General features: G+C 66.1%; 2 protein-coding genes across 6 annotated transcripts in view; both read right to left on the bottom strand.

The window, feature by feature from the left end:
• Positions 1–7,199: 7,199 nt before the first annotated feature.
• Positions 7,200–18,272, bottom strand: MXD4 (MAX dimerization protein 4). Of its 4 annotated transcripts, none has more exons than XM_084879009.1 (6): positions 18,025–18,269; positions 17,835–17,934; positions 14,680–14,709; positions 9,130–9,244; positions 8,040–8,238; positions 7,200–7,702 (listed from the first exon to the last, which is right to left on the bottom strand). In XM_084879009.1, exons 1-6 carry the CDS (start codon positions 18,086–18,088, stop codon positions 7,554–7,556), a joined length of 657 nt encoding a protein of 218 aa, XP_084735135.1. In that variant the 5' UTR covers positions 18,089–18,269; the 3' UTR covers positions 7,200–7,553. The 4 variants fall into 4 exon arrangements, with proteins under 4 accessions (XP_084735135.1, XP_084735137.1, XP_084735136.1 ...); XM_084879011.1 differs by having other exon boundaries at positions 8,040–8,202; positions 18,025–18,264; XM_084879010.1 differs by lacking the exon at positions 14,680–14,709 and having other exon boundaries at positions 18,025–18,272.
• Positions 18,273–23,409: 5,137 nt separating this feature from the next.
• The window catches only part of ZFYVE28 (zinc finger FYVE-type containing 28), a 35,878-nt gene continuing 34,333 nt past the window's right edge, over positions 23,410–24,954 (bottom strand). The window contains exons 12-13 of one of the 2 annotated variants that reach the window (XM_084878870.1): positions 24,839–24,942; positions 23,410–24,415 (exon numbers count right to left, since the gene is read on the bottom strand). In XM_084878870.1, the coding sequence (XP_084734996.1) occupies positions 24,284–24,415; positions 24,839–24,942 (236 nt within the window). In that variant the 3' untranslated portion in view covers positions 23,410–24,283. The remainder of the gene's footprint in view (positions 24,416–24,838; positions 24,943–24,954) is intronic. The other variant, XM_084878869.1, reaches the window with a different exon arrangement.

Genomic DNA, 24,954 nt, shown 5'->3' with positions numbered 1-24,954 from the left:
CACTGGGGATGTGCCCGCAACCAAGGAACATGCCCTTGACAGGAATCCAATCTGGGACCCTTCAGTCCGCAGGCCGATGCTCTATCCACTGAGCCACACGGGTTAGAGCTCTCATGATGAGCCTTACTTTGCAAAAGCAGTTTGAGGATCAGCCCTCGCCTGACCTCTGAGCAAAAGTCGGCTTCCTCCACAACCCCTTTCCCTAAACATGCCCTTGAAGACGTTTTCACCTCAGGATGGAACTCCATTTCTGGAGAAGGCCAGAAGCAGGCTGTGTAGTCAGTGAAGGAAAGAGCGCTGAAATGAGGCTGCCAAGTTCCATGCAAACCCACCCAACCTGGTTGATGCCCTCCTTGGGGCCTGGTTGATGAACCCAGACCTTGGGAGTTCTCACTGTAGTGGACAGGGCTCATTTTCATCCATGCCAGGCCCCAAAAAATCGTGGTTTTTTTTTTTTTTTTTAATTTATCTATCTTCTATAAACCAACGCTAAATATGCAAGGTTTCTCTCCACTTCAAAGGATTAAGGTGGATTGTTAGACTACGTCCTAGTGCAGTGGTCGGCAAACTCATTAGTCAGCAGAGCCAAATATCAACAGTACAACGATTGAAATTTCTTTGGAGAGCCACATTTTTTAAACATAAACTTCTTCTAACACCACTTCTTCAAAATAGACTCGCCCAGGCTGTGGTATTTTGTGGAAGAGCCACACTCAGGGGGCCAGAGAGCCGCAGTTTGTGACCACAGTGCTAGTATGAGATGGGAAGGGCAGATAATCTTTCCTAATGCATTTAAGGAGAGAAAAAAGGCTGTCCAAAGGCAGATACCACAAATTAATCTTGAGTTGAAGACACTTTCTGTTAATTCATTTGTTTTACTTTTCTATCCTTCTCTTCTAAAAGACAATAAAGGTGTAAATGATCTGGAAAGCAATCGCTGCGGGGAGGTCACAGCGGGAGAGACAGGCCTGCAGGTGAGCTGCGAGGCTGGGTTAGAGCCTGGACCCTCAGCCAGCAGTGGGACCGGGACCGGGGTTGTCCTGGGGCAGGAGATAGCTCAGCCGGCTTGTAAGGAGGAAGTGCAGGCGGCACAGGCAGTGCCTTCAAGAAACTTTGCTGAGGAGGCAAAGGCTGAAGGAGAGAGAGAGGAGCAGGAAGACTGCGATGAGGGGGTGGGAATGCAGAGCTGGGGGGAGGGTTTGGGTTTTGTTTTGTTTTAAGATGAGAGGAACTCAGGGATATTTATAGACAGTGAGGAGGAACTCAGAGAACACAGAAGATGCTAACAAGATCCCCGTGGGACAGGAGGGGGAGACCCCCAGCACAGGAGGTTGTTCTAGAAGCCCACTTTCCTAGTGACCCCTGGTGCATTTCTTGGGCCCACAAATTCTCCATGTGATTTTGAATTACTGACCATAGTTAATTGTTTGGAAGATGTTAGTGGGGCCAAAACACACACACACACACACACACACACACACACAGACACCACAATAAACCAAAGTCCCAAACATAAAAATATAAAGTAAAAACCAATGGATCAGTCCCCAGAGCACAAATGACAAAACAATAGGTTCAACTCTATAGACTTGGAAAGGTCGTTTGCAACCTTGAGTTATTAGGGCAGGTCTGCATTTGAGGTTGCACTTGGAACTTAGGGAAGCAAAGACTAAATTCGTTACACTTACTTCCAGGACAAACTCCCCCCATCAAAAACCCCCAGGGTGGGATGATTCCCGCCCCCACCCCAGGAACCCACGTAGTAGACCTGAACGGAGCTGCAGTGTCAGGGTGTCACTGCAGGAGTCTTTCTCCTCCTACGGATATTAAAAGCGCGTTGGGTTTCACACGATGTCTTTTCACATGTGTTTAACCTGCAGTCTGATGTTAAGGAGCTTTTGGTTTTAGATGTCGTTTTCAGGGATGATGGCAGGGCTCCATCCTTCAAACAGTGGGGCGAGGGGGCAGCATTCTGAGACTCTTAGAAGCTTGATCTGGCCTGGCAGGCATGGCTCAGTGGTTGATCTTCGATCTATGAACTAGGAGGTCACAGTTCAATTCCTGGTCAGGGCACAGGCTCGGTTGCAGGTTCTTGCAGGAGGCAGCCAGTCAGTGATTCTCTCTCATCATTAATGTTTCTCTCTCTCTCACCCTTCCCCTCAGACGTCATAAAAATTTTTTTAAAAAAGAAAAAGCTTGGTTCTGCAGCAAAATTGACGAAAAGTGGCAAGAGGCAGGTACAGGGGAGCCTGGTGCACTGGGGAGAGAAGAGGGGGCTGATAGGGCACGTGGGCAGAGGGGCAGAGAGCCGGCCAGAGAGCACATGGCTGGGTGACTCGGTTTCCAGCCGAACAAAAAGCGGCCCTTCTCCCTGCCTGCCTGCCTTCCGACGCTGAGGGGGCTGAAGGCAGGGTCGCTCTGCGGGAGGCGGAGGTGGGCCGAGTTTGCCTTCCATCACGCTGATATTCAGGTGACAGAGGCGAACCCTCAGTCCTCAAACTCGGGGCTCACCAAGATGGCCTGAGAGGTTGGGGTGTGTGTGTGTGTGTGTGTGTGTCCAGGATGGCTTTGGGGGGGACTCAGGCAGCAGAGGGGCTAGGAGGGGGGATGTGGTCGCATAAAGAGCCTCGGGACAGCATGAGGAGGCAGCAGGCACTGAGCTCAGAGGGGCTGAGAGCCACTGGAAGCCAAATGGGCAAGCAGCACAATCCCAGTTACATTCTTGGAAGACACCGTGAGGCCAGTGTGTCCGGTGCCTGGACCAGCACCAGGAATGAAGGAACCGGCAGCCTCTTCTGGATAAGCCTTAGTTAGACCAGCACCCTGTCTGGATGGCCATAATCCCAGCCAAAATGGGATGGGAAGGGACATAGGCGACGCGGGGCCCACTTCCCAGAGGAGGCCCTAGCTGAGCTGTGAGCCGTGGGCTGGGCTGGGGAGGGTTGGTGGGTGCAGAGGGACAGAAGAGGGCGGGAGGGGCTCAGGTGGGGGAATAGGAGTGGATGGGAGGGAGTAGATGCCGGAGTCATACCGGAGGTGATTGGGCAACAAGAACACAGAGGTCCTTCTGGCTGCCTAGCAGATGGATCGGGGTCCCCCATGGGGCTGCTTGCTGGGAGCCAGGCCTGAAGAGGGGAGATGGGGTTTGTGCTGGTCACGTGAACGTGCTCGGCTCAGCCCGAAGCCCTCCTGCCGAGTGAGGAAGTGGTGACTGTGGGTCACTGACATTTGGAACCCCAACGCCCCCTTTACATGTGGACGATAGCTGCACCCCGTAGGAAGGCCCTCGTTTTCCAGGGGTGCCTTAGGGGGACCCACACGGGCAGAAGAGGCCAGAGTAGCTGTGGAAGGGAGGAGGGACACGGATTCCCCCCACCCCCCACCCAAAACCCCAAAGCTGCCGGTGCGTCTCCTCCAGCCATGTCCTCTGCTGTGGCTGCGTGTCCAGGGTGGCAGCCGTGTTCTGGTGCCCAGCTCTCCCTCCCTCTGGGGGCTCAGAAATGCTGTCCTCTGCTGGGGTCCTCACAGCCCTCCCCACCCCGCAGGTCCCAAGGACAGGAGGCAGAGGCCGTGTCTAGGACATTCCGGGACGGGATGTTGAGGACAGGTCCAAGAAGGGTGCCTCGGGTGTGCAGCGGGCCAGCAGCTGCTGTGCAGATGGGCACATGGAGGCAGGCCAAGGGTACCACCGAGGACACCTGGCAGCATGGAGCACCGTAGGGACCGAGCTGTCCCTCCAGCCCAGCCAGGATGGCTCAGTGGTTGAGCATTCATCTATGAACCAGGAGGTCAATTCCAATCAGGGCACGTGCCCAGTTTCGAGCTCAATGCCTAGTAGGGGGCACACAGGAGGCAGCTGATCCAAGTTTCCATCATTGATGTTTCTCTCTCCCTCTCCCTTCCTCTCTCTCTCTCTCTCTCAAATAAAAAATATATTGCCCTAGCCCAGTGGTCGGCAAACTCGTTAGTCAACAGAGCCAAATATCAACAGTACAACGATCAAAAATTTTGAGAGCCAAATTTTTTAAACTTGAACTTCTAATGCCACTTCTTCAAAATAGACTCTCCCAGGCCGTGGTATTTTGTGGAAGAGCCACACTCAAAAGAGGCCAAAGAGCTGCATGAGGCTCACGAACCACAGTTTGCTGACCACTGACCTAGCCGATTTGGCTCAGTGGATAGAACATTGACCTGTGGACTAAAGAGTCCTGGGTTCGACTGGGGTCAAGGGCACATGCCTGGGTTATGGGCTCTATACCCAGTAGGGGGTGTGCAGGAGGCAGCCAACCCTCTTAACATTGATGTTTCTCTCTCTCTCTGTCTCTCTCTCTCTCTGCTCCCTTCCTCTCTGAAATCAATGAAAAATAAATAATTTTTTTTTTTTATTGACCTATGAACCAGGAGGTCACGGTTCAATTCCCCATCAGGGCATATGCCTGGGTTGCAGGCTCGATTCCCGGTAGGAGATGTTCAGGAAGCAGCTGATGGATGATTCTCTTTCATCACTGACGTTTCTCTCTCCCTCTCCCTTCCTCTCTGAAATCAATAAAAACATATTAAAAAGAAGGAAAACAAAGTGCAGCTGTGACTGTCCAGGGAGGCAGCTGAGGGGTGGGGTCTAGGTGGTGGCCAGCAGCAAGTGGGAGGCCCAGGGTCCATCAGGTGTCAGGGAGCCAAGGCCCTGGGCAGGGCGTGAGGGCCGAGAGGCTCCCTCCAGAGGCGGGGGAGAGTCAAACACGGGCATGGAAAGAACTAGAAGCCAGAGGGGTGAGGTATAAAAATCTGTATTTATATTACAAAGACAGAACGGTACAGCACAGCCCCTCCCATGAGCAGTGGATGAGTGACCCATCTCTCTCCAGTGAGGATCTCGTAATGTGCCCACCTGGCCAGCACCAGGCCCCCGGGCAGCCCCAGACCCTGGCACGGAACCTGCCCTCGTGCCCTGGATGTGGCCTGGGGTCAGTCCTATAAGCACAGAGGTGGGGAGGGGGCCCCGGTTAGCTGGCCCCGAGAGGAGGAGGGAGTAGGGAGTGGCGGAGCCTGCCTCACCCAGCAGATGGGGATTACCTGGGCAGACAGGAGGGGGGCCCTCGGGCCATGGTCGGGCACAGGGCTCCATCTGCCCAGGAAGGAGGCTCGGGCACTGGGCCTCTTAAACCGAATATGCAGAGGCGGCCCAGGCTCGGAGGGGGAGCTGCCGGCAGCGTCCCCGGCCAGCTGGACCCACCCTGGGGTGGTGGCCAGGAGGGTGGGGGCCACTGCACCAGGGTGGGGACCCAAACCTGAGCCTGGGGTTTAAAGATTTCAGCCACCCAGTGCCACAGTGGCCCGCATGGGCATGGGAGGGCACACGAGAGGGTGCGGGCACCCCTGGGGGCCCAGTGCTGGTCACACTGGCTTTATGGAGCCCGGACAACGCTGAGGTGTGCTCTCAGCAACCCAGCAGGCCTCAGCAGGGCCTGTCCGAGCACCATGGCCACCCACCAAGCCAGCCTGGGCACTTGCGGGGAGCTGGAGGGAGGGCAATGGATGTAACTCCGAGCACCCGGCCTGTCCCCGAGGGCCACCCCTCACGTCTGCAGGTGCGGGCAGCACCCTGGTGGCCAGCAAGGCCAACTCCCGGCCCCCTTGGGAACCACGGCTGAGGAGCCATGGGTGGAGCTGCCAGTCAGGTGGGTCGAGGGCCAGGGCTGGTCACGGGACAGGACGCTGCGGCAGAGGCGGGAGCAGAGCCTCCACAGGTGTGGGGGTGGGTGGGGAGCTGATGCTGTAAGAGGTCAGGACCGTCCCTGGGGTGGACTTGCGGGGGCTCCTGCCCTATCGCCCGGAGGACACGCTCAGGCAGACGGGCGACGCCTCCGGGGGCACAGTTCAGCGGGAAGGAGGTGCCAGTGGACGGGTTTTCCTATGACCCCAGCCCCGACCCCACGGGCCCACGTGCACCCACCATCCCGAGCCTCGGAGGGCAGGTTCTGTGCCAGACGGACGTGTCTCCAGGGACCCCTTTCTGCCTCGGCTAGGCCACCCGCGGGGGTGTCCGCCGGCAGGACGGGAGACACATGTGGTTGGCAAAGTGGTTACAATGCACCGGAGAGGGAGGAGACACGCTGTGGGCTGGCCCCACCGCCCGCCCCCTGAGTATTGCTGTGCGGTCCCTGGGGACGAGGACTTAGAGTGAAAGGCCTGACCCCCGGGAAGGACGCCATCCTCATCAGCTGCCAATGTCGGGACCAGAGCCCTCGCCCCGGGCAGGGGGCAGGGGGTTCAAGCTGGTGAGACCCTAGGTCTCTGTGAGCAGGCCGTCCGGACTGGAGGCCACGCTGCACAGCAGGGTGACATGGGGACCCGGCCACAGCTCCTCCCGCCAGGGCGACAGAGAGCAGCCCTGACCAGGAGGTGGCGGAGCCGGGAGGACACCTGCCGGGCACGGGGGAGGGAGATGCTGGTGGTGGCGGCCGGGGCAGGCCTGACACAGGACACAAGGCACACTCGGACAGTGGTGACGGACGGACCAGTCCCTGAGACGCTGGGTCACTGCCCCCTCCGCAAACAGCGCGCCACGACTAGGAAAATAGAGTACAAAAATCTGGTTCGGGAGACAGAGGCAGCGGGGGCAGCCCGCCCGAGTCCTCGGAGCCGCTCCTCCCCGCCGGCCCGGCCTCAGAGGCCGGGCTGCTGGGCAGGGAGCGCTCTGTCTCCCGGCCTTCCTGTGAACCGGAGACCAGCGGTCCCCAGGCCCTGCGCCCCGGAGCACACCGAGCAGCCTGAGGAGGCACCTCCCGTGGGAGGGGAGCCGGGCACAGGCAGGGCCACTGCTGCCTGGTGACCTCGGGGTCCCAGGCACCTCCGGGTCCAGAGGCACGTGTGTGCGTGTGTGCGTGTGTGCGTGTGTGCAGGCGGGAGGACTGGACGAGGTGCGTGCATGTGTACGCCTGAGGTACCTAGCGAAGCCGAAGCTGCCTGGGGGGCGGGAGGGGCCTGGCCTGCCCCGGGAGCCAGCCCGGGCTCCGGACACCCTCAGGTACCAAGGCCCTTCCCCGCCCCTGCCCGGGGTGCTCACCGCGTCCCGCCTCATGGCTCTCTCTGACCAGGCTTCAGGAGCCTACGTGGACGACGGACAGACGGACAGATGGACGGAGAGCCACGCCTTCCTTCCTTCCTCAGTCCACTCCTTCCTCCTGGGGCCGGGGGTGGGGTCGGAGCTGCCCACGTGGTCAGTAAGCCCCTCACACGGCGCCCGCCGAGGTTTGCAGCAACGACATTTAATACTTCTGGAATGATTAGGAATCTGAGAACAGACCATGGGTGGCTACGCTGGGCTCCGGAGCTCGGGAGCTGGGCCCGCTCCCTGCAGGGGTCCCTGCCCGGCGGGGAGGGGCGGGCGGCGAGGTGGCCCTGACCGGCGGGCGGGCAGGCGGGCGGGCGGGCGGGCGGCAGCCCCGGAGCTGCGGGAGCTTCCCGAGTGGCACAGCAGTGACCCAGAGGCTGAGGACCGGAGGGTGGCGTACGTGGCTGGGCGGCAGGCAGGCCGAGGAGCCCAGGGCCCGGGCCTACGAGAGGCCGGGGCGGGCCGGCCGGCGGCAGCGGGGGGGCCCGTAGCCGCCGTCGCTCTGCAGGCTGTAGTGGTCGTCCACGTCGCTCCCGCTGCCCACGCTGTCCAGCTCGCCGGGGCCGAACTCCATGCCCTCCACGTCCACCTCTGGGGAAGCAGGGAAGACGGGGTCGGGCCCTGAGGCTGCCAGCGGGGCTCCCGGCAGTCAGGGCAGGGCTCTGCCTCTGGGGGGAACAGAGGCTCCAGGGGGTGCAGGGGAGACGGCGCAGGTCTGGGCTTCGGCCCTGGAGCACACGGCCTCGGGGGGCAGGTCAGCCGCCCCCTCCTCCCGTCACCCCCGCACGCACGCCAGGTGTCCGGACAGCCCGGGGACACGCAGTCCCCGGCACCCGCTGCCCACTGCCATCACCCCACTCCCTCAGGCTGCCTCCTGGCCGCCCCCTCCCCCCGGCCCACCCCGCGGGCTGCGGGAGGCTGCGCCCACCTTGCTCCGAGTCGTCCGTGGAGACGGCAGAGCCTGTGCTGTCCGTGCGCACGCGCTCCAGGCTCTGCACCGACAGCTGCTCCAGGCGCCGCTTCAGGAAGCGGTGCTCCCGCTGCAGCTGCTCCTTGATGCTCAGCGCCCTGCGGTCCTGCTCCTCCAGTTTCTGGAGGCGGGGGAGCCGTGAGCCCGGGGACTCCCCCTGTGGGGCCCGGCAGGGGGCACCGAGGCCCGGGCAGGTTCCCCGTTCCCCACTGCCTGGGCCCGGGGCCCCAGGGCCCGGCGGTGATGTGCCCGGCCTCAGCCCTCCAGGTGGTCAGTTAGGTCCCACCTCCCAGCCTGCGCTCTGCACCAGCCAGAGCCCCACAGCCACCAGCCAGCGGGGAGCCGGACGCCCTGGGACAGGGCCACCAGGCGGGCTGGCACTTCCTCCCGGAGGACAGCACTGCCACAGCCTCTCTCCCCGCTCACAGGGCACCCACAGGCCCTCCTGGTCCCTTCCCCTCGCCACACCCTCCCCTGAGCCCCTGAACCAAGCCTGCCTGCTGGACGGCCCCCGGGCACCCTGCGCCTCTCACAGCTCCCATTTCCCTGCCTGGGGTGCCCAGGACTCTATGCCCCAGGGGCCCTGCAAGGGAACTAAGATCACCCTGGTTGGCTCACATACCACAGGACCCCAAAGCCTGGGGGTCTCTGTCTCAGACCTTGGGGCCTGCCCCAGGCAATGCCTCCCTCAGCCACACCCACGGCCAGCCTGGTCCCCAGAAGCCCCACCACCACTGGGCACCTGCTTCCCACGAGCCTCCCAGCATCAAAGGCACCCTGCCCTCCTGGCCCCACCTCCGCAGCCCAGGCCCCGGAGGGCCACCTGTCACCCTCCCCCCATCTCCCCAACAAAACCCAGCGCGTGCCCGTGACATCCTCGCCCCTTGGCAGCCCCTGGAGCTGCCCCCGCCCTGAGACTCCCCCCCACCCCCAGCCTGCACCTGCCGAGCAGCCCCCACCACCCTCGGGCCGTGGGCCTGCTTCCAGGTGCACAGGGCTGGACGGGCCAGCCACGCGGGCAGGGCGGGGCGGGGGCAGCCCTGCTCACCTTGATGTGCGTCTTGGCGCGCTTCAGGAGGCTCAGCGTGGTGTGGCGGGTGCTGTCGGGGCCCAGGGGCACCAGCTGCTTCAGCTGCTCCAGGTAGAGCCTGAGCTTGGCTCGTCTGAAAGGGCCAGAGAGACCGTCAGGCCGGCCGGGCCCCGGCAGCGGCTAGCCTCCCCCGGCCCTGCTGAGGGCCCTGTCCCAGCTGCTGCAGCCCAGGGCAGACCCACGCACGGCCTCCGGCGCCCCAGCAAGAGGACCCGTGGCCAGGGCACTGCCCAAGCACCCAGCTGTCACCCTCTCCACTGCGGAGCTGGGCAGGGGATAGCCTGGGGGGGGGGCAGCCTGGAGGGGGTGCAGCCTGGAGGGGGGGGCAGGGGGACAGTCTGGAGGGGGGCAGGGCGACAGCCTGAAGGGGGGGGGCAGCCTGGAGGGGGGTGGGAGCAGCCTGAAGGGGAAAGGGGCAGCCTGGAGGGGGGTTATGGTCAGCTGCCCAGAGATCCAGGGCCTCAGACTTACGCCCCCACCTGGCCAGGTGCGGGGTGCTCACTGGCCACTCTGCCACCACAGAAACATGAGCCCATCTGGCCAAGGAGGTGGGGGCCTGGATGCCCCCGCCCAGCTGGCATCCCGCAGTGGGGAGGGACTGCTTTCCTCCAGAGCTCGCCCATCTCCATGCAGATGAGGGCAGTTTCTCCACAAAACTGGAGCACAGGGCTCAGAGGTGTCAGGCCCTCAGGCCACACACCCCCATATCCACGCCCCCAGACACTGCCCGTCCTGCTCATCCAGTCCAGGGAGGGCAGGGGCGCCCGGGGCCACGGCCCACCCTAACCCGAGGGATGCCACCCGTGGGCCCCGCCTGCCCCGCACCGCGCAGGCCACCCTGTCTGGAGCGGAGCGGAGAGGCCAGGGGCCCTGGGAGCACCCACCCCGGCCGCTCCCCTTTTCACCTCCGTGACCCCAGCCCGCTGAGCCCAGACCCTGGGAGGAGGGCACCCGCAGCCCGGCCTTGTCTGTCGCCCCGTCCACACGGACCCGTCGCCCCTTCCACACGGGACCTGTCACCCGTCCACACGGGACCCGTCGCCCCGTCCACACGGGACCCGTCACCCGTCCACACGGGACCCGTCACCCGTCCACACGGGACCCGTCGCCCCGTCCACACGGGACCCGTCGCCCCGTCCACATGGGACCTGTCACCCGTCCACACGGGACCTGTCACCCCGTCCACACGGACCTGTCACCCCGTCCACACGGACCCGTCACCCCGTCCACACGGACCTGTCACCCCGTCCACACGGGACCCCCTGCAGACGGAGCAGCGCCCCGTCGGGCACCCTGGGGCTGGAAGTTCTCCCGTGAAACCAAGTCAGGACGCAGGGCAGAGGCTGTGCCGGCTCAGCCACCGGGCCACGAGCAGCCGGGCCTCGGCAGCCACCCTGCGGCCGGCGGTGTGCAGAGCAGCCGGCTCTGTCTCGAGCTGGGACCCTCAGAGGGCCGTGGCCCCCCACGTGGCGCAGGGCTAGAGAAGGGCTCACTAGGTGGGCGCCTCTGGGCCCCAGCGGCTGCGCACAATCCCTACCCCCCCCCCCCGCCCCGCCGCCCCCGAGTCCGAGGACTTCGCCTCCTCACTGCTCAGGGGCCAGCGTGCTCGCCCCGTGGGCAAGTGGGGTGCCCTCGTCCACTCTTCGGGGACAAACGGCAGTTCTTACAACCTCCGGGGCACCTTCTCCAGCCAGGGCCGCCTGAACGTGGGGGACATCCCTCTCGGCCATGCCTGCCATGTCTGTCAACCCTTCCTGAGCTCCCTCCGGCCTCGGCAGGGCCAGGCCACAGGGTTCTGGGGCTTCATGGGGCTGCGGGCCGGGAACTCCCCACCCCGGGCTTACACGCTCAGGATGTGGCCGTGGTGAAAACTAGCAAATGTAAGTCAGCAGGAAAACATAGGTGGAAAAGTACCCCCAAGTCCCACCCCACAACACTCCACAGCACCGTCCTCCCCGATGTCCTACATGTGCGTCCCCCTCGGGAGGCGCGGAGGAAGCCGCGGACACGGTGAGGACGGACACAGCAGACGCACACAGAGACTGGACAGGACACAATGAAGAGCAGGAGGCAAGCGTCTCCAGGGAGGCGTTGGCAACGTTTATTTCTCTGGCTCTGCGCGTGGTGTGAGTGTGTGTGTGTGTGTGTGTGTGTGTGTGTGTTCCAGGTTTTTCAGGCTGAAAAAAGCCATGTTACTTTTACAATCAGAAAAAGACACATTGGTACAGGAAAGAAAAAACACAGCTAACAGACAAATAACAGAGGAGAGATATCGGCCATACATACAAACGACAAACGGTTAGCGCCGCGACATCGGAGCCCGTACACAGCCAAACAAAAGGAGGGGTCTGGGCTGTGAAACAGGGCAGAGGATACAAACAGGCACGGAGCGAACGGAGACGGCTGACCGGACACAGAGCGGGCGGCCGGTTCCCGGCCGTGGACGCCTGGAGGAGGCACCAGTTTGGTGGAAACGGGGCGGTGACTCTCGCGGGCCCCGCAGGTGTCGCGGGCGGGAGGGGGGGGGTCCCCAAAGGCCGCCACAGCGCCTCAAACATCTAACGCACGTCCCTACTCCAGGTGGGTCCCGCAGAGCCACCTCCGGGGGGACAGTGGGAGCCAGAGGCCAGGCCAGGAGCCGGGGACAGCTGCCTGTCCCACGGCACCAGGACGGGGGGGGGAGCCCGGGCAGGGCAGTGGGGGCAATGCTCAGGTGTGTCAGGTGAAAGGCCCAGTGAGGAGCAGCGGATAACCAGACCGGCTCTCACCCAGGTCAGTGTGCGCCTGGCGGGGAGGCCTGGGACACTGGGGGCGGGACTCAAGGGAGGTCCCCGAGCATCCACAAGGCAGGCATTTCTTAGAGACAGAGAGAGGTGCCCCCCCCACACACCTACACTGTGCCGTGCTTATGTGCCCACCGGTGCCAGGAGGGTTGGCTGTGGGGCCCTGGGCAGGTCCCTGTGTCCCATCCCCAGGTCCGCTGGCGGGCGGTGCCGAGGCCCCACAGCCTGGGCTGTATGGGCTCTTGCTCAGCTGCCCGGAAGCCCAGCTCCCTGTGGCGGGTGCAGTGCCCGCCCCCCACACCCCACACCCCCAGGGCCCAGCATCCCTGGAGCTTTAAGCCCCCCACGTCCTGCAGGAACCCTGAGCCTCCGGGAGTCACTGCATCTTGTGAACAGCCCTCCGTCCCTGCGGCCGCCACAGCCCGGTCCTGACTGGCCCTTCCTAGCTCTTCCCCGCAAGCCCTGCTCCTCCAAGGAGGCCCCGAGCTGCATGGAGGGTCCCCCAGCCGAGGGGCTGGTCCCAGCCGTCTGTGCTCTGAGCACCGCAGGCCTGGCTGTCCCAGAGGGAAATGCACGGGGGGGGGGGGGGGGGAGGTGAACATGCCCGTTCTCCCCTCTGTTAGCTGCGTTCTCTAGCTGTGAGGTGCACGAAGGCCGCCTGTGGCTGCCCGGGAGGACTCCCCACCCTGCACTCCATGCGGGGAGAGGCGGCAGGGTCTGACTGGGGCCTGGGCCGGCCTCTGGGGTGAGCCCTGCCGCTCCACACGTGCCAAAGCTCAAGCCCGGGCCACCCCGTCAGGGAACACGTGGCCTCCAGGACGGCAGGCCTCCGGGGCCGGTGGCCAAGCATCAGCCTCAGACGCACCGGAGCTGCAGCCTGGGAGGCAGGAGGAGGGCCGGGCCGGCTGGGGTGGCGGCTCAGAGCAGGCCCCGCAGGGCACGCCGCCCCGGGGAGCAGCGGGGCGCCCCCCCAGGGCTTCCTTCCTTCCCGAGGACAGGACGGCACTCGGCCCTTCCTGCGGCCGGTGCCAGGCGCATCTGGCGTCACCGCCGGCAGCCGCAGGTACAGCCGTGGCCGAGGTCCCCGCCAGGATCCCAAGCTCCGGGCCCGTGGGCTCCCCGGGGCCGTGCACACCTGCCAGCTGGCCAGGCCGCCTGCCCATCCTGCCTCTGTCTCAGAAGGGCCCCACGAGGCTCTGGAACAAGGTGTCCGAGGCCAAGGTCAGGATCAAGGGGCGGTTGCAGGGGACAAAGCCCTTGTCCTCCTTGGAAGAGCTACCATGCCTTTGCCCTCTCCGTCCCCCGGGTCATCCCTCTGTCTGTCCGCACTGAGGGCTGGCCTAGGCACCCCCCCAGCAAGCCTTCCCCAGAGCACCCCGCCTGCCTGCCTAGGCTCCCGGGTCCCGTCCGGGCCACCTCCCCCAGCCTGGCAGCAACCGCGGGGCCCCGCACCTGCCCCACCTCCATGGCCTTGGAGCCCCTCACGCACACACACACACAGGGCCAGTCCAGGAAGTGCAGCTCCTCCAGAGAACACGGTGTCCTGTCCCTACCAGCACCCGCCCAGAGCAGGCCGGTCCCGGGGGAGCGGAAGTTGGCGCTGCCTTGGCTGTGGAGGGGGAGGGGGTGGGGGGACAGAGAACTGGCCTCGCTCCAAACCTTCCCAGAGCAGGCCGGGAGGTTCAACTGGAATGCAGACCCCCCCCCTCCAACCCAGGAAGGGAGGAAAGAGCTGGCCCATTGCACAGATGAGAGCAAAGGTCAGGAGACAGCTTCTACGGAGTCCCTGGGGCTCGTCCCTGGTCCTGGCGGCAGGGCTCTTGCCTGGGGGAACTCTGTGCCTACACACGCCCCTGAGATCAGCCCAGAGGGCACCGCATGCAGGGGCCACGTGTGCCAGTGCCTCGTCCCCACTGCAGAGCAGGCCCAAGGTCACAGAGGTCACAGGGACCCTGTGGCCAGAGGGAGGCTTGCAGCCAGGCGGCAGCCCGGGCAGGGATGCTCGAGAGGGAAAGGTGCGGGCTCGGGGGACAGGCTGAGCGAGGACACTCCGTGGGAGTCTCTGCCCTTCCTGCTTCTCAGGGACCAAGGCCCCTCCTCCAGGAGGACCTGGACCCCGTGGACCTGGGGGTGGGCATGAGGTGGCTCCCGGGTTCCACCCTGGGCCCACGTGGCTGGGGACTGGCCGCCTGCCCCACTGCCCTGCAGACAAGCCTCTGGCAGGAGGCTCCTTGGGAGGCAGGCCCCAGGGGCAGGAGGCCCCAGGGGCAGGAGGGCCCAGGGGCAGGAGGGCCCAGGGGCAGGAGGGCCCAGGGGCAGGAGGGCCCAGGGGCAGGAGGTCCTAGGGGAGGGGGCCCCAAATCAAGAGGGTTGACCCCTCTGGGCGGAGGCCAGCATTCTAAGGACTGAAGGCTTGCCCCCAAACAGGCTTACATGCCCCAAAGCAGATGGATCTCCTCCTCCCGGGAGCTGGCCTAACTGCCACAGAGCACACGGGACCCTGCCCCAGGTCCCCCCCCCCCCCCCCCCCGCCCCTGACCTGGCGCCGGACCCAGGCAGAGCCCCCAGGCCTGGGCCCCACCCCGGCCTCAGAGCCCGACCTCCTCCTTCCAGAACAACACCCCACAGCGGGCGGCACGGCCGGCCCTCCCGGACACAGTGAGTGGTGGGGGGAGGCCGCACAGCCCCCCAGCAGAGACTGGGGGTGGGGAGAGGGGTCACTTACCTGTGCTTTTCTAGTTCATTGTGTGAAGACCTGTTTAGAGAGACAGAAAACAGAGCTCACTGCTCTGCCATCCCCGGAGCACGGGCACCTGCAGGCCGCCCGGGGCACGGAGGGCTGGGCAGGTGAGCAGCCGCGGGCCAGAGGCTGGGGGGACCCTGCACCGGGGACGGGGACGGGACCCTTAGGAGGAAGCCATGTCCGGGGGTGCCCAGGGCCAGCTGGCTCGCCTACAGTGCGGCAGGTGAGGCCCTGGCTGCAGGAGGGTCCAGGTCCTGCTCTAGAAAGGGTGGGGGCCCAGGAGGCCGTGGCAGCCGGTCCTGGAGCCGACACCCCCCTGTGCTCCTGAGGCGGGTCCCTGAGCCCCGTCCGGGCACTGAGCTGCCCGCCTTCTCTGCTCCGCACTCCCCGAGGCCAGACACCACCCCCTGCTCGGCTCACACACGTGCTCACCACAGCCCCGTTCCAGCGGGACACCCAGGGACAGAGCGGACCCAGCCCCCGAGGGACCAGCCCCCGAGGGAACCTGAGATGTGCCAGGGGGCGCGGGGAGACCAAGGCCGGCCCTCCACTCCCCTCTGGGGTGCGGTCTGGCGAAGCGGCCACCCTGGGCCCGAGCTCAGCCTCTGGGGGGCGGGGGGGCAGAGGCCCCATCTGCTGCTCAGGCTCTCCCCCCGCCATCCGCACAGGGACGCAGAGTCCGAGCGCCGCAGTGGGCAGGGCCACGTCACCCTCCCTCCCCCGGTCCCAACAGGGACCTCTCGGGCCAGACGGGGCTCCCGGGCTGCCAGGTTGCCTCACATGTGAGCAGAGCGCCAGGCCACCTTGGGGCAGCCCAGCCCAGCCCCGTGCCTGAGCGTCTGCTGACCTCTGCCTGCCTGCCCTGTCTCTCCTGCTCCGGGACCTCGGCCAGGCATCACCCGTGGGGCCGAGTGCCTCCCCATCCCACCCACCTCTGCCACCCGCCACCGCCACCTGGGCCCACGGCCTGCCTCCCTCCCTCCCCCCCGGCAGCAGGCTCCTGCGCCTCCGGTGCAGCCTCGCGCTGGTTCCGGGGCCGAGTGCCTGCTGGTCACATGGAGCCGGCAAGGTGCCTCAGAGCCTCCCCCGAGCTGGGAGGGCCCATGCCGGCCTGGACCAGAGGGGCCGTGTGAGTCTGAAGGTGTGCCTGCTGTGGGGGATGCAGGGGTCACAGAGAGAAGCCCTCACGCCCACCCCTGGACCCCCCCCCCGCCAGGAGGGGACGCCTCAGGAGCAGAGGATGGACAGGGGCCCAGAGCCACTCCTGGTCCAGACGCCGGTGGGAGCTTTGTGGGGAGATGGGTCCCAGGTCCCAGTGCACCCTGCTCTGGGCTATGCCTGCCACATGGCCTGGGGGAGGAGGGCGCCCTGGCCAGGGCGATGCTGAACACACTCCTGGCATCACCTGGCCTGCCCCTCCTGCCCATCCCTGGAGGTAGCACTTCTGCCCCTTTCCTGTAGGACCTGACCCCTGGCCGGCTGGCTCCAGCCCCCCCGCTGACCAACTGCCTCTGAAAGCGCTTGCTGGAGCCCCACACCCCGCCCCCGCTCACCACCCAGGTGTGGGATGTGCCACCAGGCCAGGGCCCTGGGTCCTCTGGGCCCCGGTCTGCCCTCGCCCTGCGCTGGGCTGGCTGAGGCCCATCTGGGCCACGACAGCCTCCAGGGACCGTCTCCGGAGCCTCTGGAGCCTCAGGCACCGGGGGAGTCAGGCTCTGCCCGTGGGAGGGCAGGGGGGTGCACCCACTCCAGGAGCCCCTCCAGGGCTCCATCCTGGCAGAATGTGGGAGGCTAGGGCCCCACTTTGCAACAGGAGCCCCATGGGGGAGGGCGGCCAGCTCTGTGCCGTTTCCTCAGCCTGAAAACGGGATAAAATGCCATCTGCTCCGGGAGGGCGGCTATGAGCACAGCACGCAGGGGCACGCAGGGCCTCGCTGTGGTTCTGGTGATCCGCCTGGGCACCCTGTGCCCCGGCGTCACACCCTGGAGTTTCCCCTGGGTGGCAGGGCACGGGGGCGGTGAGAGCCAGCAGCAGGGGCCTGGCTAGCTCTCTGAAATCGGAGGCAGTGCCATCCCCAACACTCAAGTTCTTCCCCAGACTGCCCCAGGAGGGGACCAAGGTCCGGGGCGCAGGCAAGTCCCGAGCCAGAGCGGATGGAGACTGAACCAGGTCCTTGCCAGGCCCAGGGCACCAGGATGGCACAGGTCCTGGTGCCAGCCTTTCTGCTTCTCCAGCTCTACCCATCTGGCCCGCTCAGACAGGGTCCACACCCTCCCCCAGGGGCCCCAAAGCCCCCCACCGTGCAGCTCCCAGCCCGGTGACATCCGGGCCAAGGCGGACCCCGGCAGTGCCAGGTGTGCCATGGTCCTCACAGTGACCAGGAGAGGGGAACCCCACGGGAGCCGAGCTGAAGGCCCGCACTACCCCCACCCAGGGATTCGCGCCCCAGCCTCAGCGCTTCTGCCACCTGGGTGGGGGCGGGGAGGCACCCTGCCTTGGGAGAAGCTGCAGGGCCTGCCCTCTCCCCACCCCCTTAAAAAGGGCCTCCGGTGCCAGAGGGGACTCCAAAACTTGTCACGGGGCTCCACTGTGTCCGGAGGCTGGGCAAGGGCGTGGACAGCGCCGGGGGAGTGGGGTCAGGGCAGGGCCTCTGGGCACCCGCTTTGTCCGGGCCTCTGGAGGTGGGGGCCCTCTCGGGAGACAGAGGGGGGGGTGCGGCCCATCCACGGGGCCAGCCGAGGTCAGGTGGCCAGCCCCACGCCGCGCTGCACCGAGCCTCAGTTTCCCCGGACCCACGGGGCCCCGGCCAACACCCTCTGACAACTTTTTTCCTGCGCGGAAAAGTCCGTAACAACTTGGGGGCGGAGAGCGGCCGCGGGAGGAGACCCCGGCGGCGCGGGCTGTACGCGTGGCAGTGTTTACGCGAGAGGCCGGGAGGCGCGGCCGCAGGAAGATGGCGACGGCGCGGGCGGGGCCGCCGGGCGGGGCCGGGCTGCGGCCGGGGCGCCTCCTCCTCCAGGCTGGCCGCCGGGGCGCGCGGCGGCGGGCGGCGGGCGGCTGCGGGCCGAGGTCCGGGCCGGGGAGGGCCCTGGGGGCGGCGGACAGGGACGGCCGCGGGGGGGGGGGGGGGCGGTACCTGTTGTTCGGAGCCTTGCGCACCAGGCCGGCAGCCTTTGTTTTCTTCCTGGCGAAGTCGCCGTCGAAGGGCAGCACCGAGGCGTAGCCGTGCTCGGCCTCTGCAGACAGACGGCGCGGTCAGCGGGCCCCGCCCCGGCCCCGCCGCCCGCCCGCCCGCGGCCCGGCGCACAAAGGGGCGCGGGCGCTACCTCGGTCCCTGCGCTCCAGGTACTCGGCCGCCTCCAGCAGGATCAGCAGGGAGTTCAGCTCCATCCTCCGGCCCGCCCGCGCGCGCGCTCCGGGACGGCGGCGGCCGCTGCCCGGCCCGCTCCGGCCGGCTCCGCTCGCCGCCCGCCCCGCGCGCCCCGCGGCCCCGCGGCCCCACTGCCCCGACTCCCGCGGGCTCCCAGGGCGCTCAGCCGCCACCCTCCGCTTCGGGCCCTCAAATTGACACTTGAGGGCGAACGGCGGCCGGCGCAGCCAATGGGGGGCGGCACTCGTGCTCCGGGGGCGGGCGCTGGCCCGGGACGTGGCCAATGAGAGCCGGCCTCGGGCCTCGGGCTGGGCCGAGAATGTTGACAGATGCGGAGCTGGGTTCGGATAGGCCCGCCGCACTAGTAACAATTTAGAAGCCCAAGCTTAGCAACAGCACGTGGTGGCCCGGCCCCCGGACTCGCTGACTGGTGGCCGGCGTGCATGTTAAGTAGGTGCTGCGCGCCGATTGGCCCAGGGCGGCCTATGTAAAATAGGACCGCGGGCCAATGGCCAGCCGCGGGGCGCGCAGCCAATGAGGGAGCCGCGGCCGGACGTGTTGCCGAGAGGAAGCGGAGCGCGGTGGGACCGCAGGCCGCCTGGGAGGGAGCGGCTGGAGCGCCGTGCCAGCCCCAGGTCTGCACACCGTGCGCAGGGGGAGCCTGAATCCCCAGAGCCGGCTCAAACACTGGCTCCGCGAGAGCACCGGGCCTGCGGCGGCCTCGGGGAGATCGCGTGGAGCTGCCAGACACTGAGCGACCGCAGGGGAGCCCAGGCTTGGAGGAGGGGCGCAGGCAGCCTAAGAGCAGATCTCCTGGAGGACATCAGCTGGACAACGGAGGCGGCGGTGTCTCTAAAGCGGCCAGTGGACGCCACAGCAAAGGGAGGAAGCAAAGATCTGCTGTCACGGTGGGGAGGGGCCCCCACGAGTGAGGCCTGCGTGCTCCCCTGTATGGGGGGGGGGGACATTTCTAGAGGAGGAGCCAAGAAAGCACCTTCTGGGGAAGAGAGTGGCCTCACCAAGCTCCCAGCTGGCCATCAGCCCTGGTGGCCCCTGGCCCTAAGCTGGCCCGGTCAGACCAGGGACTGGCCTCAGTACAGGGGACCGTCCATGTTGCTGGTGGCTTGGCAGGTCCTGAGCATGGAACCAGCAGGCTGCCAAGTGTGGGGAACAAGGTGGCTGGACCTCCTCCACACGCAGACATTCTAAATTGGAGGCACTGCTGCTGCCCCAGTCTTAAAAAAACGTCTATCTGTATAAAACATTAAAATGCAAATAAACCAGACAGCAGAACAACTGGTGGCTATGATGTGCGCTGACCAACAGGGGGCGTGTGCAGAACATGGTGGGCATCAGCCCCAGCGGGATGGTGGTGTAGGTGAGTGGGAGGTGCCAGAAGGTGGAGCGCCGTTGCTGTCATCAGGGAGAGCCTCTGGTGGTTACTGAAAATTCTTTGCTCCCACAAGCCATGGTCCTGCCTGGCGCCCGCCCTGTTCCCACCCACTGCCAGTACCCAGCATCAGTCCCAATAACTTGGCCCAGTCAGTGGGTGCCAGCAGCAGCTGCTGTCCCCAATTGCCCCTGAGGGCTTCTCCACCTCCCCATGCTCCTGAGAGGCTATCGGGGCAGCAGCCGCTGCTGACACCCAGCGCTGGCCCCAACCACTCCATGCCATCAGTGGGTGTGAGTGGGGGCCCCCTGGGGACCGTGGCAGGATGGGCCACGCCAGAACACAGAGGATGGGCCGAGACCTGCCCTTGTTCCTACCACAGCCTCGTGGCCCACAGTTCCTTTCAAGGTGCACGAATTCGTGCACTGGGCCCCTAGGAAAAACTATAAAGACCTGCGCACTTGTGGTCCTAGGACGCATTGCATTTCCTTCTGTATGTGTCTGCATCTCCAAGTCACATATAAGGAAACTGGGAGTCCAGTGGAGTGGAGATGGGTGCAGGGATGGTGACACAGCATGCCGTGCTGGGGTGCCAGTGCAACTGTGTGATGGGAAATGGGATTAGGACCGTGCACCCAGCAGAGGGCAGGGCCCTTGGGGCAGACATTAAACACCCCTTTGATGCTAACCCCGCACTTCCTGCTCCCGTCCCACAGCCACCCCAGGGCCAGGGCAGAGCCCTGACAAGAGCCAGGCTCTGTCCTCTCCGGTTAGTCCGCAGGGTGCTCAGGGTGCAGAGGAAAAGGGGGCGCCCAACTCTGGGAGGGGCGGTGTATTCTGGGCTTTGGGTCCCGGAGGCGGGGCCTGCAGTTCCCACTTGCTGGTCAGCATTCTGCGAGGCCACACCCCTGCGCCTGCGACGGGTGGGCTGAAGGCACATCCCCGGGAGTGCACCTGCGGGATGCCGGCTCCCTCCGGCGGCGGGGGCAGGGTGGGGGCGACGGTGCACTCCGGGCCCCCTGGCAGCGCAGTGACGGGTGACCATGGGAGCCACCTCGCCTCCATTTGCACCTAGGGGCTGGGCCAGAGGGCAGGAGCCTGGCGGGCAGAGGCTTCCAGGTATCAGGCGGAGGGGCAGCCCAGGAAATGGCCCTGAGGAGTCAGGAAGGGGCAGGGGGCCCCATGGGAGACATTACTGTGGGAGGGGTGGGTGCCAGTCTCAGGGGCCCGCAGTCTCCCCCCCTGGCCCCACGTGGGGGCGGGGCATAGGCCTCCCAGAACTGCCCTGGGCCCAGTTCTGGAGGAGGGTCAGCGGCAGGTGCCCATCCCTCCTCCCCGAGCACAGGCTGGGCCAGCTGCCTCCTCACCTGCCGCCTGTCATCCACTGCGAACAACAGGGACTGTGGGGCTCACCCCAACACCCCGCCCAGGGCCTGCTGCTGGGCTTCTCTGTCCTGGGCTGCCCCCACCCCTCCACCCCCGCCTGGGCCCAGGGCAGAGGCCTCCTCTCTGGGCAGGATGCCCTGAGGGCCTCAGCCCAGGAACCCACCCAGCTCCCATTCCTGGGTCTGGGTCACCCAACAGCCTCTCCCCAGAGGCAGCAGGTGGCTCAGTGAGTGTGAGGACACAGAACCCTCCGAGGACAGGGTCCTGAGTGACTGAGTGACGGGTGGGACAGCAGGGAAGGAGGGGGGACTGGCTAAGGGCCATTGCCTCTGACTGTGCTCAGGTCCCAGCAGAGGGACGCTGGCCTCTGCCCCACCCACCCCATCCCTGCGAGGCGTCCACACCACAAACCTGTGTGCCCCCTGCTCAGAGCGCTCCACAGTCCCCAGCCCTGAGCTCTCCCCGCTGGCAGCATCACCATCTGTCAGACTCTCAAGCTGTTCTGTGCCCCTGTATCCCGGCACCCAACTCCCCACACCACCCAGCTCCCCACACTGCTGCCCCAGCCCACCAGGCCCCGCCGGCACAGCAGCTCGGCGACCCCGGACCTGCGGGCCCCTCGGGCAGGGCGGGTCTGGGGTGTTGGGTGCCATCCTTGCCCAGCTCAGGGCAGGCTCCACCCTGGTCATTTGGGAGCAAATGGACCCCAAGCCCTGCTCGTGTTTAAGTGGCTGCTCCATGCAGGCCCGGAACGTCTCTCCCACAGGAGAGGCTCCGACCTGGGCTCTGCTCTGAGGACGTGGGTGAGGGCCGGGGCAGGGCCACCATGGAACGGGAAGGCTGCCTGGAGGAGGCGGCTCTGGGGAGGGCTGGCGGGAGACCAGCTCCTCCAGGTCACGCGAGTGACGTGGGCGGGGCGTTGGGTCCTGCCCCCTCCCCAAGCTCTGGCTGCAGAGTCCCGAGCGCAGGCAGAGCCTACCCTCCATGGCGGGGTCCTGGGGTCCAGCCCCCACCAGGACCCCCCTTTCCCTCCCCCTGAGCCATTCGGGGGGTGTCTGCCTGCCTGTGGCCCCTGCTGAGCTAGGATCCTGTCTGAACCCTCCACCCACCCCCTTAAGGAACCCAAAGGCGAGGGCCTGGCCAGCGGGCGTGGCTGCGCCGGTGTACCATCTGGACCTGGAGGGCCCGTCCACAGCGGGGGACCCCTGCAGGCAGCACCCCAGTGGCCCCCAACACCCTGGTCATCAGGCCACACTGGGGGAGGAGGCGGGAGGATGGGCGCCCCCTGGTGGCCACTATGGGCTGTAGCAGGGACCCGGGGCCCCAGAAAGGAGGGAAAAGGGGGTCCCTGGTGGGCTGGGGGAGCAGGATGATGTGGGGAGCAGGGTGGTGTGACCCCCAATCCTGCCCCCCACTTGGCCTTCATCACCTTCTTCAGAAACCCTAACACTAACAACCGCTTCCTTCCACGTGCCCCTACCTCGCCAGGGTGACACAGCCAACTGGGGCGGGCGGCTGCCGCCTGGGTTTTCCCGGGGGATGTGGGCGGGGCCGGAGAGCATGTCTGTGGGGACAGGTGAGCCGCAAAGGGGCCGGCAGAGGGACCCCTCCAGGGGCCGGGAGTGTGGGCTGTGTGCACTGAGCTGAGTGGCAATGGGAGGAGTGGCCTGGTTGGGGTTTCCCGTTCTACCCCAGGGCGGCCCCCGCACAGCCAGGCATGGTGGCTCCTGCCCCTCCTCCCCCACTGAGCCGCCTTGGAGAGGGAGGGAGCTCTGGGTGCTCCCTGCCAGGCCTTCCTCTTGGTGACCTGCCCCTGGGGTCCTGAGTCCCTGGGGGTGGGGGTGTGGGTGGGCAGCCAGGCTCAGGTGCACACACACACACACACACACACACACACACCGCCCGTTCCTGGAAGCATAAGGAGGGTGCTGGACAGCACGCTGGCCTCTCCCAGCTCGGGTGCAGCCCAGAGCAGGGCGAGGTGGACAGTCCAGCCCAGCGTGCTGGCTCCTGGCGGCCCTGCCTTCCTCCTGCTCCAGACCAGGGCCCGGTGCGGGTGGAGGGCCTGTCCCCGGAGCCGAGACCCTGAAAGTGTCCGCAGGTTCTCAGCCTCCTCAGCACAGAGTGCTGCTCCCTGAGGGCTGTCGGGGGGTGGAGGGGACGCGCTCAGAAAGCAGAGACAAGAAGGTGATGGTGGTGACGATGGGGAAACTGAGGCTCAGGAGGCCGACCTGCTCCAGGGCCAGGCTAGCTTGCAGGACTGATTCCTGACCCCACCCAGGCCTCTCAGTCCTGACCTCCCTGCTGACCCACCCAGTGACCACAGGCCTCCTTCCTTAGACTCACCCCTCTCACCCCCAGGTCCTGGCTCTGCGTCCGGGGGGCCAGCCCGGCAGAGGGCAGGGGAGCGCTGGAGCCCTCACGGATGAGTGGGGATGGGGAGCCACCTCCTCCTGGGGCTGGTGGGGAGGAAGCCAGCCCTGCCCTTGGACCGTCCCCAAAGCCCAGAGCCCCCAGCCTCCTGAGAAAGAGAAAGGCATCCGTGTTCACGGGCAACGAGGGGTCTGCAGTCCGTAAATAGATTTATGGAAATGGTGTCGAATTACAGCATTTAGAAAATAAAAATAATCTCCATACAGAACAGTCACTCCATCATAGACCCTCCCTGCCCCGGCCGCCGCCATGCGTGGCCGTGCTGAGCAGCGACCCGGTTTCTCCTATAAAAGAAGCAGTAGGTGTGTCTCTCTCCAAAAATAAAGCTGCAACCCTCTTTGCAACGTGAAGCCTGAGATTTAGCCTGAGGAGTCCCGCTGGGCCCCGCCCCACCCCAGCGGAGGAGGGGGGCCGGGGTCCCAGGGGTGCGGGAAGCGGGGGGGGGGGTGGCAGCCGGGGGGAAGGGGGGGCCCGGGGTCCTTGGCTGCCTGGGAGCCCTGGCCTGAGCCCCCGGACCTGTCTGTGGGTGCCCATGGCCTCCCCACCCGCAGTGGGTGGGTGGGCAGGCAGCACAGGGCAGGGCTCACCCAGAGGACCACTGGGCACGGGGAGCGGGCATGGTGTGCGGGGAGTCGGGGGGTGGGGGAGGGTTGAGATAGGTCCCGGCTCTGGGCACTGGTTTGGCAAGCGGGTGGGAAGCCTGCGGGGCACGGAGGCCCAGCCCGCTCCTGCCGTGTCCCTGGCGTTGAGGCTGCCCAGCGGCGCCCCCAGCAGGCCCTCTGCAGGCCCGGCCTCCAGGCCGCAGCCCAGCGGGGCCAGTGGGTGTGCAGGGCAGCCCCTGGTGCCCAGGGACCCCCTCCCCTGGCCCTGGAGTGGGGAGCGGCCTGGCTGTTCTGCCGGTCTCGGGGCAGCAGCCTGATGGGTGCATCCGCACGCTCCGGACCGGCGGGGAGCGCGGGCCGCCCTGGTTGTCCGCGGGTCCAGCGGGTCCGGGCGCCCGGTGCCCTCAGACGCCCGCCTTGTCGCTGTAGAAGGGCGTCACGTGGAACACGTAGCAGTGCGTGCACACGCGCACCGCCTTCACCTGCCCGTAGCGGGGCAGAGGCGCCGAGTGCGAGGAGCAGCGCGAGCAGAAGATCTGGAAGGCGGGGGGGGGGGAGGGGGGGGGGCATGAGCTGACCTTGGCCCCACAGGACAGCACCCAGAGGACAGTGTCCGAGCCCTGAGCGCCCTGGCCTCCCAAACCTCCTCCCAGGCTGGCGTGCGGGGGCGGGGCCTGCCCGTCCACTGTGGGGCGGGGCCTTCAAGAAAACCTGGGACAGAGAGTGCTCCAGATGGCCAGGTTCAGGGGTGGGGGGGTCTCAGGCCCCTCACCAGGTGCTGCAGGCTCCTGTTTAGACTCCCTGTCTTTCTCCCCCCACCCCCCCAACCCCAACCCCGTCCCCCTGCTCCCAGCTCTGCAGCAGCAGGGCGGGGACAGGGCACCATCCAGACCCCGGGCCAGGTGCCCGAGGCCACGCTGAGCGGGGCAGCCGGCCAGGGCCCTGGCGGGGCGGCCCACCTTCCCGCAGCTGCGGCAGTGGTGCTTCCTGCGGACGACGGTGAAGGGCGCCTTGCAGGCGGTGCAGAGGCTGCAGGCCTCGTCCGGGACCCACTCGGGCGGGTCTGTGACAAGGG

Source organism: Pipistrellus hanaki, assembly GCF_964339955.1.
Source record: "Pipistrellus hanaki genome assembly, chromosome: 1".
Lineage (NCBI taxonomy): Eukaryota > Metazoa > Chordata > Mammalia > Chiroptera > Vespertilionidae > Pipistrellus > Pipistrellus hanaki.
The sequence above is the reverse complement of the archived record's forward strand: the minus strand, read 5'-3'. Positions and strand labels throughout refer to the sequence as shown.